Source organism: Mytilus galloprovincialis, chromosome 2 (genome assembly GCF_965363235.1).
Source record: "Mytilus galloprovincialis chromosome 2, xbMytGall1.hap1.1, whole genome shotgun sequence".
Lineage (NCBI taxonomy): Eukaryota > Metazoa > Mollusca > Bivalvia > Mytilida > Mytilidae > Mytilus > Mytilus galloprovincialis.
In genome coordinates, this window is record NC_134839.1 from 58,222,265 (window position 1) to 58,239,994 (window position 17,730).

The following is a 17,730-nucleotide window of genomic DNA, read 5'->3' on the forward strand; positions in this document are numbered from 1 at the left end:
CGCAACCGATTTAATAATAAAACTGTCAAATTATCAGGAATGAAATGTTAAAATTGCACTCAAGTTTTTTTTAACACATACTTATTCAAATTTAGTATAATCTTTATTTTAACTTGCATTTATAATTAATTTTGAATAACCTATCAACTTTAGATTAAACTCAACACTCATCAAAATTAAGAAATATCACCAAATAAATTGTACAGTAACCGAGAATAGTTTTTCACTTGTAAAGATGTCTGATTTTATATATCGTTCAAGAAAATAATGTTTGATAAAAAAAAGTGTATAGAGGAAACCTGTCATCGTTGTCGAAAAACACAAATTTCGTCAGGAATTTGTAAATAAAAATAGAGAAATAAGATGGAGATGTACAGTTATAAGTCGTGGTGTGCTAGGCTATTTTATTGTGCAGATGGATCTTGTACGGTTATTTTGAGTGAGGAATTAGATCATTTACATAAAACGAGCATGAAACTAATACTCAGAAACTAAAAAGACCTCTGAGAAAAAGACAGATTTTGACTGAAAGCAGCACACAAACACGAAAAGCAATTAACTGATATGTTAATAATTTATTCTGATCTTTTTAAAAGAAAAGAAAGATTTGAAATATCTTAATTCATGTACATTGAAAGAAGGAAATTGCACTTATCTCAACCAAAAAATCAAGCCCATGCAGTTCACAGAATTCTTGATGTTAAGTGTTGTTATAACAAACGAAGATGATGATGACTTTGTTTTGTGTAAAAAACGATCAATATCATTATGCAACTGACGATTATTATTGCTTATTGTCCAGACTTAAAAATATGTCGTCTGTGGAAACATGTAGTTTAATGAATTTCAGCTAAGTCATTATTTTTTTGGTAGAAAGAGGAAATATTTTGTTAAAAATCTTTTCCTTGATTCGAAGTTATTATATAATTTATTCCGGTTTAATATTTTCAATTTTGTGAAACTGTCTACCAAGGAATTTCAACTCTATTTTCCTTATGGTAAATACAAATATTATATATATCTTTAGCTTTGTCGTGCTTTTTAATAGCACTATTCTATCATTGACTTTGTGGTTTGTATTTATTTAAGTGTAGGAATAAATTACTCATGACACCGCGTCTGAAAAGATAGGAAATTCCCAATTTCCCGCATCTTGCGAAACTTTTCATTTCTGTTTGAAATTATTATGATTTGATAATAAGAAATTTCCAAACATATGTTTATAAGAGTATACTAGTTCATATCTATGTATTATTTGCTGCACAGAGTTAGAGAGATCAAGTTTATAGTAGAAATCTATAAATAGCTTTTATATCGACCTACTTTCGTTTTACCCAAAGAATGTCACAACTAGAGTTGCTTCGTTCATGCATTTCAGAAGACAAACAGAATGAAGTTGAAAATTTGTTTAGTGAAAAGGGACTTGTAGAAACTGTATGTCATTTATGGGAAAACATTTGGACAGAAGAAGAAAAGCTGCAAGCGGAAAATGATATTAAAAAGCGTAACGAGGAAAGCAAGTATTACAAACTTTTATTCATTGAATTTAACATCAAAAAACATTATGATCAAGTAGACTCACATAGACATTTTGTGCAGAAAGCTTATAACAGACTTAAAGATTTCGTCCCAAATATGCTAAAAGATGATGCTGAAAAACACGATCTTTCCAAATACGACTTTTCTCAGGCTATAGGATATACTGTCCGCTGGGTTCATATGATCGACAATGATGCATGGAAAAAATCATTAGATGACCACTACAAACGTGAACACCACCATCCACAAAATTTTGGTCAAGAACGAATGTCGCAAAGGTTCTTAGAAGAAAGTCTCATTGATATGGTCGGCAGTCGATGGGAAAGAAATCTAAAAGGCGATGAAAATGCAAAGAATTCTGACCTCGTGGATTTTCACCCTCAATACCTCACTAGATACCACAAGGATGATTTAAAAGTTGTGAGTGATCTCATCAATAAAATCAAGGAATCCTAACAATATACAAAACCGGAGTGATTACAGAAGGTCTACGTATTTAGAATGGATATTATTAACTAGTCATTTAAATTATTGTATGTTAGCACTCGAGCGATTTTTACGAGCACTGCTATTTTAATAGCCAAGTTTTCTGAAAATAAACCATGTTGAACGGTGACGAATAAATTGAAACCGCACAAGGACGAACCAAACTTCCACCAGATATTGGTGTTAACGACTTTATCTCCGTATGTGATTCTATTTTTTTTTTAATTTCCTTCTATTTGTACAAAATCATTGTTGTTCCTACACTAATGTAAGATAAAATTTATATTTTTTTCTATATATATGATAATAAAACTTAGTATTGCGTTTGATAAAGTTATTGTTATTTTATATGAATGTAAGTTCATACAGCAGAATATTCAATTTCGATATATTATTATCACGAAATAGCAAAGTATATAAAAGTATATAAGATTTTTTTTTCTGAGACGAGTGCCTGTGCGAAATAGCTATAATTTATCATGATTGCCAATAAGACAACTCTGCATTAGAGACCATGTAAAGGATGTAGAAATTTACAACTTCAGGCATAAATGAGACACGTTTTGTTGTACTATTTAATATGCTTGTTTGTTTTAGATTCATTTTATTGTCTTGTTTAGATAAATTTAATTTGTGTTGTACCAAATCTGGAGCTTATAATTCTGTGGTTATCTTTGTTGGTGTCTATTTTACGTTTATTATTTTGCCATATATCAGGCCGATGCTTTTTTTGTTTCTAGGTAAACTAGGTTCGTAACATCACGAGGCAAATATGATTGTTTTGACGTTAGGAATTTTTTACCATTTTGGTTTTGAATGTTCTTGGTGGTATTGTTTAGACAAAACAAAGTTGCAACTTCCTTAGTCAAATGTTATGATTTTTGGCCTACGATGAATTCAGACGTTCTGTTTAACCTTCAGAGCTGCATCAAGCTTGAAGACTGTGTCCATACTTGCCCAACTATTCAGCGGTCGTATCAATCTGTGCCATACGGAGCATTTTGTTTTGACATGTTCTTCTCCTTCTGACGCTTTGCTTGTGAGAACTAAAATTTATGGTTTACAAGGAAGGACTTTAAAGGTTGGGTTTTCAACTAACTTGAATTTTGACTTTTGAAATATTGAAATATCGTTTCGACACAAGAGGCTGTTTCATTGTAAAGCACAACACATGAGCATCTATTATATACGAATAAGAAGGTGTGGTATGATTGTCAAATATACAATTCTACACCAGAGTCCAAATTCAAATAAAAATTGTCAATAATAGGTCACCGTACGGCCTTCAAAAATGAGGAGATACCCATACCACATGGTCAGCGATATAAAAGGTATCGAAATGACAAATGTAAGTATTTACAATTCAAACGAGGAAACTAACGTCCTGATTTATGAACAAATGAATGAACGCAAAACTGTGTCTGATCCTATTGTCAATGTTTGGACAATAAAATATTTCAAACGAACTAAACTGAACTACCAACACGGGCACAGCGAACGAGTTTAAACTGGAATTTGCTTGTAGTCAGTCGAGAACCAGTTTAAAACCAGCTGTGATTTGAAAACACCGTTATAGATCACTGGTGGTAAGCGGATGGTCGTAACTTAAGTTACGACCATCCGAATATAGACGACAACTCTAGGGATAAATTTTTCTTTCCCGATTTTCGTGCAGTAAAAGATTTATTTGAGTCAAACCGCTTGTCTCATACATGCTAATCGTCAGTGCATTGATATTGAAACAAAATTTGATACATAAAAACATTCCAATTTTCGTAAAATAGTCATTCAATAATTCGAGCATGATGTTCATAACTAAAACAACTAAAATGTTCAGGATGGTCGTAACTTAAAATTGTGATGGTCGTAACTCTTTATTAAGTAGGACCGAATAAGACAAGTCAAGAGTTTTTAACGTGTCTTTTATTATATGAATATATTATATGATATATTTATGCAGTTGATTTTACCATGGAAGTAATATTGAAAATTTAAATATTACTTCCATGATTTCACCAAATGATAAAAACTAAAGGGGCGAAGAGAGGGTAACAGGTAAAGTGCGAAAGGGAAGAAAATGGGAACGAATCGAAAAAAAATACAAAATGAAATGACCAGTCTCTGTTACTTTAAATATAATGCATTAAATTAACCAATAGGCAAATATTTTTAAGCGGTTAAATTCAATAACAATATTTTCTCAAATGTGAAGAATTCATTTCAAAACAAGAAATACAGCTCTGGTTATTATAATTGTTATTTACGAATTAAGAAAATGCGTTTTTAGCAAATTTGACATCACATGAAAACAGTATCCTGATTTTTTTGATTTTTTTATTTTGCATCTTTAAAAAGATAAACTTTTTAAAAACTATTATGTACCTACTAGGTGAAATTTAAAAGAAAATCTACAATTTAAAGTTTATACTTTAAGTCGAAAGAGCATAAGTAAGGAATCAAGGGTTTTATCGAGACTAGACCATACCCGCGAATTCGCAGGTCCGTACTCGAATTAAAGAACATACGCATTATTCTTAGCCTGGATTTTGAGAAGTCGTATTGTCATTTAGTAGTCAAGCTGATTATAAGGTGCAATGTCGAAATTCAGGTATATTTATTACCTGTGGTTTTAGAAATTCTGAATACGCCTATTGGTACCATGCTAATCGCTATACATCTTTGTCGTTCTTTTGGAAAATACCATGAACCCTGGACCACAGTTTTTTTTTATTCCCAATTCATATTGGGAACGATGCATGCGATCTTAAAATAACTATCAAGGAATTACAATTACTGATTCATTGGGGAAGATTTTTAATAAGATACTTTATACACGTCTTTGTCAATTCTTAGATAAATATCAATGATTACTTAATACACGTCTTTGTAAATTCTTAGATAAATATCATATCATTGATGATAGCCAAATTGGGTTTACCAAAAAAAACACGACAATCTGACCATGTGTTCATTCTAAGAACTATTATTGAACTAAGTATTGTAATACAAAAGAAGGTAGAGTGTTTGCCTGCTTTGTTGATTTCCAGAAGGCTTTTGATACTGTCATTCTCCCAGGGATAAAACTTAAGCTATTGAATATAGTTAAAGAATATGGTAACAGATCTCTTTTGAACTAAAGCTTGAGTAAAACAGATAGACAATTTGAGTTCATTTTTTTTTTAAATTTTCATAAATGAACTTTCTGATTGTTTTAAAAGTCCCCCTGATCCAACTGTTGTTAATCACGACCAATCCACTATCTCAACCTGTACGATTCGCTCGTGTATGTAACAATGTTTTAGATAAAGAGAGAAATTTTTGTATTACTGAAAAATTATTACACCAGGGTTTTCGATATCACAAACTAGTCAAAACATTTACTAAATTTTATCAACGGTATAAGGACATCATTCGTAAATATAGCTCAACATGCAGACTTCTTATACGTTCAGGTATTTCACATCCAATATTTTATGGAAATATTCTTTATAAAGAACAAAAATGTCAGTATTCACCTCGGAAGCTAACAAACCCTTTAAATAGACTTATTAAGAAGGAATATAGTTACGATACTGTTGTCAGGTCATTAAAGATTGCATATTTTGGCGTTAATATTGATTCACTTATAGGGTCTTTGCATCGGAACTAAACACATTTATTTAAAAACCAGTTGCTGGCATGACACGGGTTATGTTCTTCTCATATATGTTATGATGGTATGATACTAAAGCCCTCACGGGAAGGATTGTACCTGATATTCATATGATGAAGACATAATCTTTCAATCAGTTTAATTGAAGTCTGGAGCTGGCATGTCAGTTAACTGCTAGTAGTCTGATGCTATTTATGTATTATTGTCATTTTGTTTATTTTCTCTGGTTACATCTTCTGACCTCAGACTCGGACTTCTCTTGAACTGAATTTTGAGGTGCATATTGTTATGCGTTTACTTTTCTGCATTGGCTAGAGGTATAGGGGGAGGGTTGAGATCTCATTTACATGCTTAACCCCGCCGCATTTTTGCGCCTGTCCCAAGTCAGGAGCCTCTGGCCTTTGTTAGTCTTGTATTATTTTTAATTTTAGTTTCTTGTGTACGATTTGGAGTTTAGTATGGCGTTCATTATCACTGAACTAGTATATATATTTGTTTATGGGCCAGCTGAAAGACGCCTCCGGGTGCGGGAATTTCTCGCTGCATTGAAGACCTGTTGGTGACCTTCTGCTGTTGTCTTCTCTATGGTCGGGTTGTTGTCTCTTTGACACATTCCTCATTTCCATTCTCAATTTTATTCACTCTTTACTATATATGCTGATGATATTGTCATTTGTTTCAACTTCAGCAACAGGACTTCAGAGTTAACTTGATGGATTCTGTACTTATTGTAAAGATGGTTGTTTGAAAATTACTCACATTAAAACCAAGGTGCTTGTATTTAACAAGACAGGCAGACATATCAAATATGATTTTTTATTTTGATAACAGACTTATTGATTGTGCTCAACATTGTAAATATTTAGGAATAACTTTTAGTGCATCTGCATCTTTTTCCTTCGCTCAGAGAGAATTGTATAATAAGGCGTTAAAAGATTACCATAAGCTACGCAAAGACTTTCTGTCACTGAATCCAAGTTTAAAAACAGCCTTCATGTATTTGAGCATACAATAAAACCTATTCTCTTATATAATACATAAATTTGGAGATATTTCAACCCTTTTAAAAAAAATTCTATGAGTACAAATATAGATCAGGCGTATCCTAAGCTTCTTTCAGAAAGACTACACATTGAATTTTGTAAACATTTGGTGTTACCAAAAAAGCAACACATTTTGCTACTCTTTTTGAACTCGGTAGATTCCCTCTGCATTTTGACATTGCAAAGTCTATGATCAAATACTGGCACAGGCTTGAAAATTTGGGATCATCTTTCCATTACAAGAAGAGGCATATTTAGAGTCAGAATTACTGTGTACACGAGTCAAAAGTTCCTTCATGGTATGGATCCTTAAACTTTATTCTTAAGCAATTTACATTGTTTACTGTTTATCACGGCTGATGATAATGTATTTTTTTTAACTTCAGCAAAAAGACACTTATACATAGCTTGTAGCCAGGATAATATTTAAAAGATAGAACTTTATGCTTCAACTCAGCGTGCTGCTCTTTTAAATCTGAGTACATTCGTACAATATAAACATATAACATAAACATTATTTTCAACCTGCATATGTATGTAATAGTTGCCGCAGTACATTTAGTTCTACCTTGTAATATTATCCAGACGACAAGTCTGGCTACAAACTACTATTATTTGATCTTACTCTTAAATTCAACGTGTGTAGCATTGTAAAATATATATCAACATATTCATACTTTCTAGGTTAACATAATGTTATTTGCGACACCATGGATTAAGTTTTCATTCTGAACCAATACTCAGAACAAAAATCAATGATATACCGCAAGATCGTCATGCAATCGACATAAAATAAAGACAACACGTTAAAAACACCAGGCATTACTGATTTGTAAAAATTGTACGTTCAATAATTTAATAAAAAAACGTCAATGAAAAAAATCTGAAAACAAATATGAGGGAATACAAGTGTATTCACCAATTTGATGCCTTAACGTACAGTAAAAAATATATTAATACTCAACCCTAACATACAATTTGGCTTGTTGCGAGTTGATTAGTTTTCACTGTTACTCCTAAATGATGGTCGTTTGGAATATATCAAAAATGTATGTTGATAATTCTTTAACTTAATTTCTGCATACCATTATCAGAATTACAAATTAAATAATATTGTTTGTAGTAAACTTTATATAACAACTGAGTTTAGTAACATGCTTATGTGCACAGTACTTTTGAAATAATTTGATAAAAGTTCGTCTAAATACTTGAGTTAAGGTCATCTTTTAAAGTTACGACCATCTTGTGTCAGTTACGACATCATCCAAAATACTATAGTTGACATTACGACCATCACAATTTAAAGTTACCACCATCATGCTCGAATTTTTGAATGACTCTTTTACGAAAATTGGAATGATTTTATTTGTCAAATTTGGTTTCAATAACAACGCACTCACGATAAGTGTATATGAGACAAGCGGTTTGACTCAAATGAACCTTTTACTGCACGAAAATCGGGAAAGAAAAACTTATCTCTGGAGTTGTCTCCCATTTTCGGATGGTCGTAACTTAACTTAAAGTTACGACCATCCGAAAATGGGAGACAACATTATCTTACCACCAGTGATAGATGGTATTAAAATCAACAATAAGGAAAGATAAAATCGTCCCTTTTGTTGTAACCTTTTGTGTAGAGTTTCCGTGTAAAACTGGAATATATTAATATATGGAAGTATTTTACCATTTATTTTTTACTTATTTTATGTAAGTTCCATATGTGTAAATTTCGGCAGTATATATAAGAAAATTTATTCTTTATTATTTAACGACAAAATGCACATTCTAATACAAAGAAAACAAAATTGCAAACGGTTGATTTTTGATTCGTCATTGACACAATGAAAGGATTACTGATATAGCTATGATATAGGAGGATGTGGTATGAGTGCCAATGAGACAACTTTTCATTCAAGTCACAATCATAAAAGCAAACCATTATAGGTCAAGGTACGGTCTTCAACACGGAGCCTATACTGACACCGCACAGCAAGCTATAAGGCCCATACTCCACTATTATGCAATACGCTTTGTAATCAAAAGGAAGATTCATTCACTTTTGTCCTTAAACTAGACCGAATCAACTTAGTCACTAGGTCATTCAATTTTAACACAAAAAGTCAGTAAAATTAAACTATTTCAAACATTTTACAAAATAGAAGGGATATGGTAAGCAGTCCACAATTCTATCAAAAAAAGAAACAGGCTTAACATAATTGTTGTGTAAGTGGAATTGGTCTATAATGCTGTGTAATATTACATTGCTATCTTGTTCAGAAATGACGTTTCGTTTCTAGCACGTAGTTCTCCACACGACCTAAAAGTGGTGCCTTATCTATTTGTCAAGTTATATTACTCAACTACTTTAATTACTGGGCCACGATGAAACAAATCATTGTTTGTATATTTGGAATTTTTATAAGTTTTTCAAATGCAGGTAAAACGACTTAAATTCAATTTTAAAACTATATCTAAAAAAACAGTGCTCGTGTTACATGTGTTCTTTGCGGTTTATTTTAGAATCACTTTTGATAACATTACTAATATACTAAAACTAAGTTTCATCACTGTTGTTTGTTACTGGTGTTGATGTATTGGGATTGGGAAATTAACGTTTTTATGAACTAAATTATGGGTTTTCCGTTTGAATGGTTTTACACTAGTAATTTTTTAGACCCTTTATAGCTTGCTCTTCGGTGTAAGCCAACGCTCCGTGTTGAAGACCATACTTTGACCTATAATGGTTTACTTTAAAATTGTGACTTGGATGGAGAGTTGTCTCATTGGCAGTCATACCACATCTTCGTCTATCTATATTCTAACGGAGGGTTGATCTTACTGGTATATTAATGTTGTGTACACATTTTAATGATGTACAAATTATGATTTGTCTAGAATTTTTGTACAAGTTTAATATCTGTGTTTTTTATCGCTTAACACAAATGGATGATACAAGTACACTCTTGTGTTTCGCATATTTCTGTTATATTCCATGACTACAGGATACAGTCTTATACTGAGCATTGGCATAATAAATTCTATAAGAACTGAGACTATTATACTAATAGTCTCAGATAAGAACACAAACGGACTTTTTATGGATATAATTTTGGTAAAAGGAGAAATAGAATAGAATGTAAACCATTCAGGTGTCTTTGTTTCCAGTTTTAAAACAAGGAAATAGCACTAAATATTAGGATGAAGTATATGTATTCAAATTTAATCAATTGATCAAAAAAATAATCTTGTCCACTTTTTTTTCATTTAGAAACAATTTCCAGCAAAATTATTTAGCATTAAATGAACATGATGAATAAATAACAGGCGTAATTTATTTGGGGCCGGGGGTACATTATCTGACCGGAATGTCTGCTTCGCCGAATTGATATATTAAATACTTTTGTCAAGGCCCGATTGCAACCTGCCTTCTGGGTGTGGCCTTTATGACTTCATTTGCCGATCGTCATTCATATATTCTTTATAAATTCGTTGCCATTTCAGACTAATTCGTAGCCTTTGGTTGGCTTGGAACCCGTCACTTCCCTTGTTGGGTGAAACATTTCAACCAAATATTTGGATAACACTTGTTGTTGGTCTTTCTTAACTCGTGTCGGTCGTATTGTAAATTTCACATAATAGCAGCTGCACGGCGTATATCTTGTTTACAACAAGAAATCTGTGAGGTTACCCTAACTAAACATACAACAGACGAGAATTTTCCATGTCCATTTTTTACTTACAAAGTCCCACATCAAATATATTAGTACATAGCTTTGGATCCATCAAATCATTTAATAATCGACAATTAATGGGGAGAATACGGCCTCAAAATGTCCAACACTTACACTTTAACTATAAAATTATAAAATATACATGCCCCACGTCAGGAACCATTAACAAAAGTGCATCGTTGACACTTATTTTATATTTTTTAACCAAAAAAAGGTTCAAAAAAATTTTAGCCTCGCTCCGCTCGGCGAAATTAATATATACTTCGCCCCCCTTTCCAAACTTTGGGATCCGCCCCTGATTATTTTTGCACACCTTTATAACTGCTGTTTCTATTCTTGAATAGATTATGGACATTCAGGTTGCGGTGGAGCAGGTGTATTAACCCGTCAGACTGGAACATTCACAACCCAACATTATAATGGACATCACCAATATAGGCCAAACTCTCAATGTACGTGGAAGATACATGCATCAGCAGGAAAAGTGGTCAGACTCAGTGCAACAGCATTCCACATAGAAGATGACGTCAAGTAATTATCAAATATAAATATATTTTTTGGGTTCAATCATTTATGACTTTTCCAATTTTTAATCTGACATATTTTTCAAGGGCACTTGTCTCAGAAATTGTTTTCCCTGTGTACCTTAATAATAGGTTTATAGGGGAAAAAATTCTGGGACAAGTGCCTATGATATTTTTGTCTGGAAGTATGTTTTTACAAGATGGATGTATTTTTGATGTATGTATGAAGAAAACCTATATGCTGCGATATGCATACATTATAAAAGAACAAAATTCTGTACTTTTCAAACCGCATTAAACTCAATTGGTTTATTCCAGGATTGTTGCATATAGTTGGAAGTAAATGGCACAATTGCTCTTCCACTCTCAGAGCGGGGCACTGGCATTGGGCATGTTAAGCTTGTAAATATGAAATATAAAAGTCTCCAATGCTTCGGTTTAGTTATTTACAATCACATTATAAGAAATATCCCCGTATTATTCTGTTTTAGTTATTACTCTACGTATTAGAGGATTTCACTATTATTTGTTTTTAATTTCTCTTTAATTTTGCTATTTAAAAATCTCTGCACTCGTTTGGTGCACCAATCCTTCCTATATTGTTATATGGAATCGAGAGGCGAAAGATATAAAAGGGGAACTCAAACGTTCAAATGCCCATTAAGTCGAAAAACGAAACAATGTGTCATGCTCTGACTCTTTTCGAGTCTATGCAAGTTCAAATAAATGTAAAATAGACTACCAAAGATCTAATTTCAACACCGAATTCTTTGTCAGAAGGACAAAACTATACAAAGAGACAGCACTGATATCGACAAACACTGTCTCGTGGTCTCATTGAGGTATAATTCGTTTCTATTTATAGTAAAACATTTACTCCGTTTGTCATAATTATTGTTCGTTTATTCAAAAAAGGAGTATTTTTTCTCTTTGGTGTAAATGTTGTTGTTCTTTTTCCAAGTTGTGACTACGATTTTGTTGCTGTTTACGACGGGTCTAGTAAAAGTTCCAAATTAATAGGCAAGTTTTGTGGCCGGGATGAAGTAGAGCTGGTGTCATCTGGAAGATATCTGTTTGTGGAATTCGTATCAGACGACAGTACACAGTTTAATGGGTTCAGAATGAGATACGATTTCCAACAAGCTTCCGGTAGGTCAATATCACTTGTTACCATACATAATGTATTTGATTGATAAAATTTGAAAATTAGGAAAAATACAAATTAGAAAAAAAATATAACACATGTAAAAAGAACGTGTACACAGACACGTTCAGATTTGCGATTGTAAAATATGTTCAGGAGTAGACCTACTCAGGATGTTTAAGATATCAATAAAACTAGTCGAGTGTAATTGAGACCAACAATCGAAATTCGGAGGAAGATACACACAGTACGAACAAACATACTTTAATACTCAGACATAACAAAAATGATGACTTACTAACATAGTGTTTTCCCAAAAAAACGAAAACAATCGAAAATTCTTGCTTCGGGAAACTGATGTTCAGTATTCGGCGTTTGTTGATGTTTTTGAAGTGTTTCTCGTTTCATTGGCACCAATACCAAATTATCTCATTAATTAAATTAATTAAAATAATCATGCGTATGTAACACACCAAATGCTGTTTTTTTTTATTTACCCATTTAAATTTAAAACAACCAAAATGAACAAAATTCACTACAATACATATCTTATATTAAAGCTGGTTGCGGCAAACATCTTTATAAATGCGACACTCAGTTGTGTATAGCTCGAGACTTCCTGTGTGATTCTGAGGATGACTGTGGCGACAGCTCGGACGAGCGACCAAAGATGTGCCAATCACAGAAGTCTTGTAAGTAATTGTATCTTATTGCTTTATATCATTTTGTGTGGACGAGCGATCAAAGATGTGCCAATCACAGAAGACTTGTAAGTTATTCAATCCCAGGGCTAATATTACACAGAAGTCTTGTAAGCAATTCTATTTCATTGCTTTATATCATTTTGTGTGTTTCTGTCGGTCAATTTGGACAAATATTCGTCTAGATCATCTAATAATAACTCTGCAATGACCAATTTCATGAAGATAAAAATCGAATAATTCTGAACTAGTCATTCTGCACAATGCACAAGGTCAGAAATATGAGACAGTTGTTTTGTATTTGTTTGATGTGATTGAGCTATGCACAATGTACAACGTCAGAAATATGAGACGGTTGTTTTGTATTTCTTTGATGTGATTGAACTATGCACAATGCACGACGTCAGAAATATGAGACAGTAGTTTTGTATTTGTTTGATGTGATTGAGCCTTTTATTTTGCCATTTGATAAGCGTCTTTCAGTTTTGAAATTTCATTGGAGTTTGATAATTTTGGTAACTGTTGCAACTATTAAGTGAATCACTCACACCGTTTATCTTTCACAACTGATACATATAAAGTGAACATATATCTCATCGGTCTCTCGATATAACGTTTGTGTTTTATTAAGATTTATACTAGATATGTTTAATTGAAATATATGTTGCTAAACTTTCGTCTTATAGTACATGATGGCAGTTTAAAGTGACGCCATTGTTATCTGATGTTCGTCTGATACAGCCGATGTGCCTTGTTTTTCTACTTTTACTAAATCCTTAATAAACATTAGATGAAAAAATCATTTTCAGCTTCCTGTTTGACTGGTGAATTTTTGTGTGGAGATGGAGGATGTGTGAACAAAACCTGGGTGTGTGATGGAACGGATGATTGTGTAGACGGAACAGATGAACTTCATTGTAAATCTCAACATGGTAAGTAAGAACTAAATTGTAAATCTCAACATGGTAAGTAAAAACTTCATTGTAAATCTCAACATGTTAAGTAAGAACGTCATTGTAAATCACAACATGGTAAGAGGGGTATCCAAGTAATCACATAATCACAAACAATCACAAATGTTTTGCCAATATAATCCCATAATCATGATTTTTTTCTTTGTAACAATATAATAAAAAGTAATTAAAAATACAGTCTTCGACTATCAAATTTCAACATGGTAATCACACAATTTTGAACCATATAATCAAATAATCAAAATACAGTCTTAGACTATCAAATAATAGAAATATTTAGCGTGGTAACCAATTAGTCACTATAAAGACGTCCAAGTAATCACATATTAATAGCAAAAAAAAAAAAAACGCATGAGGAGGCTCTAATATTTTGTAACTTAAAGTATGTCCAATGTATGATACCCGTCTTGGTAACTGCATGACATTGCTAAAATAATAACCATTCATCATGGACTAAACACCGATGGTAACAAATACATATTTTTTTATTTAGCTCCAGCAACTATCATTAAGACCAAATATAATTATTAACATGGGTTCAATAAGAGTAATAGGTTAGGGAAATTACAACAATAAATTTCTAACACGCAGAATAGTAAGTTTTACTTACCATGCTGTGGTATAAGAGTTATAGATCATGGCTAGTTGCATTGCAATACTACAACATATATCATGGTAAGTTCGACTACAATGGTGACATAATCAGGGATTAAAATTCTCACTGCACACTTACAATTTCTAGTAATGTGATGCTAACAAGCATGACACAAAACACGACATTTAGACAATGACATACAAGGCGAGGGACACTTAATATTTGAGAGACAGCACCAACTATAATTTTGTAGTCATAAGTAATAAAAGTATTCAGAAAAAAAACATATTTTAAATTATTTGCTTAAATCAGGATTTTCTACCCACCAAAAGATTACCGTAGTTGTATTTGGTGAAACCTTAGGGAATGTTTTTTCCTCAATGCCCTTCAACTTCGTACTCTATTTGACCTGTTTAACGATTTTTATTCATCGGTATTTTATGAACGAAATGTACTCTAGCGTAAAAAAATTAAATCCTGGAATATACTATTGAGTGTATTGCTTACTTGCCAAGTATTATTATCTTATCAATGTATTTCAGTTTGGCAGTTTACTGTTTGATCTCTTACAATTGAACATGTGTGTAAACATTCCAAATATTTGCCGTGTAATTAGTTGTTTAATTTTCGGCCATTTAAGAATTGTTTGTTAAAAAGTCATATCACAAAATACTGAACTCGATGGAAAATTCAAACGGAAAGTCCCTAATCAAATGGCAAAACAAAAGCTCAAACATATCAAACGAATAGATAACAACTGTCAAAGCGTAACATTTATGACAGGTTGATCAATTCCAATCTGGTTCCAAAAAGGGATTGCGAATGAGATTCAAAGCAAAAATAAAATGGCTTATTAAATGAATCATATTCATATGAACCAATTACAGGAACATCGGGTTGTGGAAATCCTGGATGGCAGAACGGAACGTCTGGGACATTCACAAGCGCAAACTATACAGGCAGCAATTTAACCGAATATAATAACGACACAGATTGCCACTGGGATATAAATGTTCCACAAGACAAGGTAACAAATTTGCTGGTCTTAAGATATCATTTCCTTAATTCAGTAGTTAATGAAAATAAAATGGTGATATGAGTTACATCCCTCTAAGAAAATAATACTTACCCTTCCGGAGCACCTGTGATCACCCCTAGTTTTTGGTGGGGTTCGTGTTTCTTATTCTTTAGTTTTCTATGTTGTGTCATGTGAACTATTGTTTGTCTGTTTGTCTTTTTCATTTTTAGCCATGGCGTTGTCAGTTTATTTTCGATTTATGAGTTTGACTGTCCCTCTGGTATCTTTCGTCCCTCTTTTATACTACTGAATGATGAACAATAGAGACTTGTCTTCTTGACACATTTCAGTTGTACCATTATAAACTGCTTACCATGAATTGAAAATACATTGACTTAACACATGATTATACCAGAAAATCTTGAACTTGAAGGGAACTTTACACATGATTGTGCCTGAAAATCTTGAACTTGCAGGGAACGCTTACTTGTTTCCTTTATATGACTCAAGAGTACATTCTGGATTTTTTAAAAGACTTCAATCATAATATTAAAGTATATTGAATGTTAAAAATCACACAGTTCACAAAGTTATATCTCATGTATTGTTTTAATTAGTCTCGATAATTCCCTACTTCAATGTTTGTAATATGATTTGGAATTTCAAACATTGTTGCCTCGAGCAATCAGGAAATGCATTGTCGAAATGCGAATCCTCACAGTTCGAACATATTCTAGTTTAAAGAAACTTTAATATTTGAGTTCACAAAACATTGGCCTCGAAAAACAAAGCTTAGGACACCTTTTTTTTTTTAAATAATAGATTTATAACAATCTCATTAAAATCACCTGTTAGTTTTTGCTACGATATACTCTATCCCAAAGTCTCAGGGAGCCTAGAGAACACAAAACACCTGATTTTTTTTCAGATAGACTTTATAAACAAAGAGTTTTTGATAAGCTACGTAATGTATTAGATTTATTTCCAGTATAAGAAAAAAAAAAAACAAAAAAAACAAAGAAAATACCGAACTCAAGAAAAAATCAAAACTCAAAACAGAAAGTCCAAGTCTGAGATTAAATTGCAAAATCAAAAGCTCAAACATATCAAACGAATGGAAATCAACTGTGATATTCCTGACTTGGTACATGCATTTTTATATGTTGAAAATGGTGGATTAAACCTTGTATAATAGCTAGAGATAAACATCTCACTTGTATGACAGTCGTATACAATTCTATTATATTGACAACAGTGTATGGATAGAAAAATCTTATCCAAAAATGCTCTTTCGATATAGAAAATTCACTACTTCGCACTCTTCGATAAAATATTTTAATGATAATTTTTACAGTATATAAAAATTACCTTTTCTGGAGATTTTGACATAGAGGATGGTTTTGGTGAATGTGAATATGACAGGCTTACAATTTATAATGGAAAGACTCACGAATTTATAGGTTGGTACTAGTATCATAATTCTTGAACACAGTATTCTTTATTGGAAATACAACATGAACATTTCTTGTCAATAACTACTGTATTTTATTTAATTCAAACTCTGACTGTCCATTTATTTTTGAATATTATTGTAATGATGGTATATATTTTTTTTAAATAACCTAATCTCAGATGGAAAAAAACATTGTGACATTTGAGAAGCTTAAAACTCAGTCTGCAGTTAAAACCAGTTTTTTGGTAGAAAACTAAAAAATGATAAAAGAAATCTTTTTGCATGCTTTTTTTGGGGGGTTGTATAAACAGCAAAAATAATTGGATAGCACTTTAAGATTTATTATTAAAATGTGGATTTAGCCTTTACATATAGAGACAAAAGATGTTATTGTTGGTATTGGGGAATTTTTTTACCCATAAAATGTAGTACAACAAATAATGTTGATTTTAAAATTTTATATTTATAGCTGTACAAATTCAGGAGAAAACCCTTCCGTGAAAGGTAGTATTGCATATTTGAAATACTGTATAAGAATAGAACAACATACAGTAAATTTCTTATCGACTACACAAAAAGAATATATAAATAAAAAATGGTTGCCATTACAACCTGTCCTAGGTGATTTAAATATTCTCTAACTGGTATGAAAATTATTTCGTTTTATGTCTTGTCATTTAGAGTTGTAATATAATAATGTCTTTAAGACCATACTTGAAACTGTACATGTGTGTAATCCTGCTTGATTGTTTTCTGTCTTTATGTAAAAAAGAAACAAATTACAAAAAAACTCTGACTGTCTATGTTTCTTGTTTAGTAAAAAACTTTTGTTCGATTTTATTTAATTTAATGTATGGCTCTACCTTTATT

The 17,730-nt window shown here is 32.0% G+C and overlaps 1 protein-coding gene across 1 annotated transcript in view; it reads left to right on the forward strand.

Annotated features, from left to right (window-relative positions):
- The first annotated feature begins 9,025 nt into the window (after positions 1–9,025).
- The window catches only part of LOC143063957 (transmembrane protease serine 6-like), a 32,367-nt gene continuing 23,662 nt past the window's right edge, over positions 9,026–17,730 (forward strand). Inside the window, exons 1-7 of the mRNA XM_076236418.1 lie at positions 9,026–9,157; positions 10,796–10,982; positions 11,937–12,124; positions 12,680–12,811; positions 13,630–13,752; positions 15,277–15,416; positions 16,762–16,867. Of these exons, the coding sequence (XP_076092533.1) occupies positions 9,103–9,157; positions 10,796–10,982; positions 11,937–12,124; positions 12,680–12,811; positions 13,630–13,752; positions 15,277–15,416; positions 16,762–16,867 (931 nt within the window). The 5' untranslated portion in view covers positions 9,026–9,102. The remainder of the gene's footprint in view (positions 9,158–10,795; positions 10,983–11,936; positions 12,125–12,679; positions 12,812–13,629; positions 13,753–15,276; positions 15,417–16,761; positions 16,868–17,730) is intronic.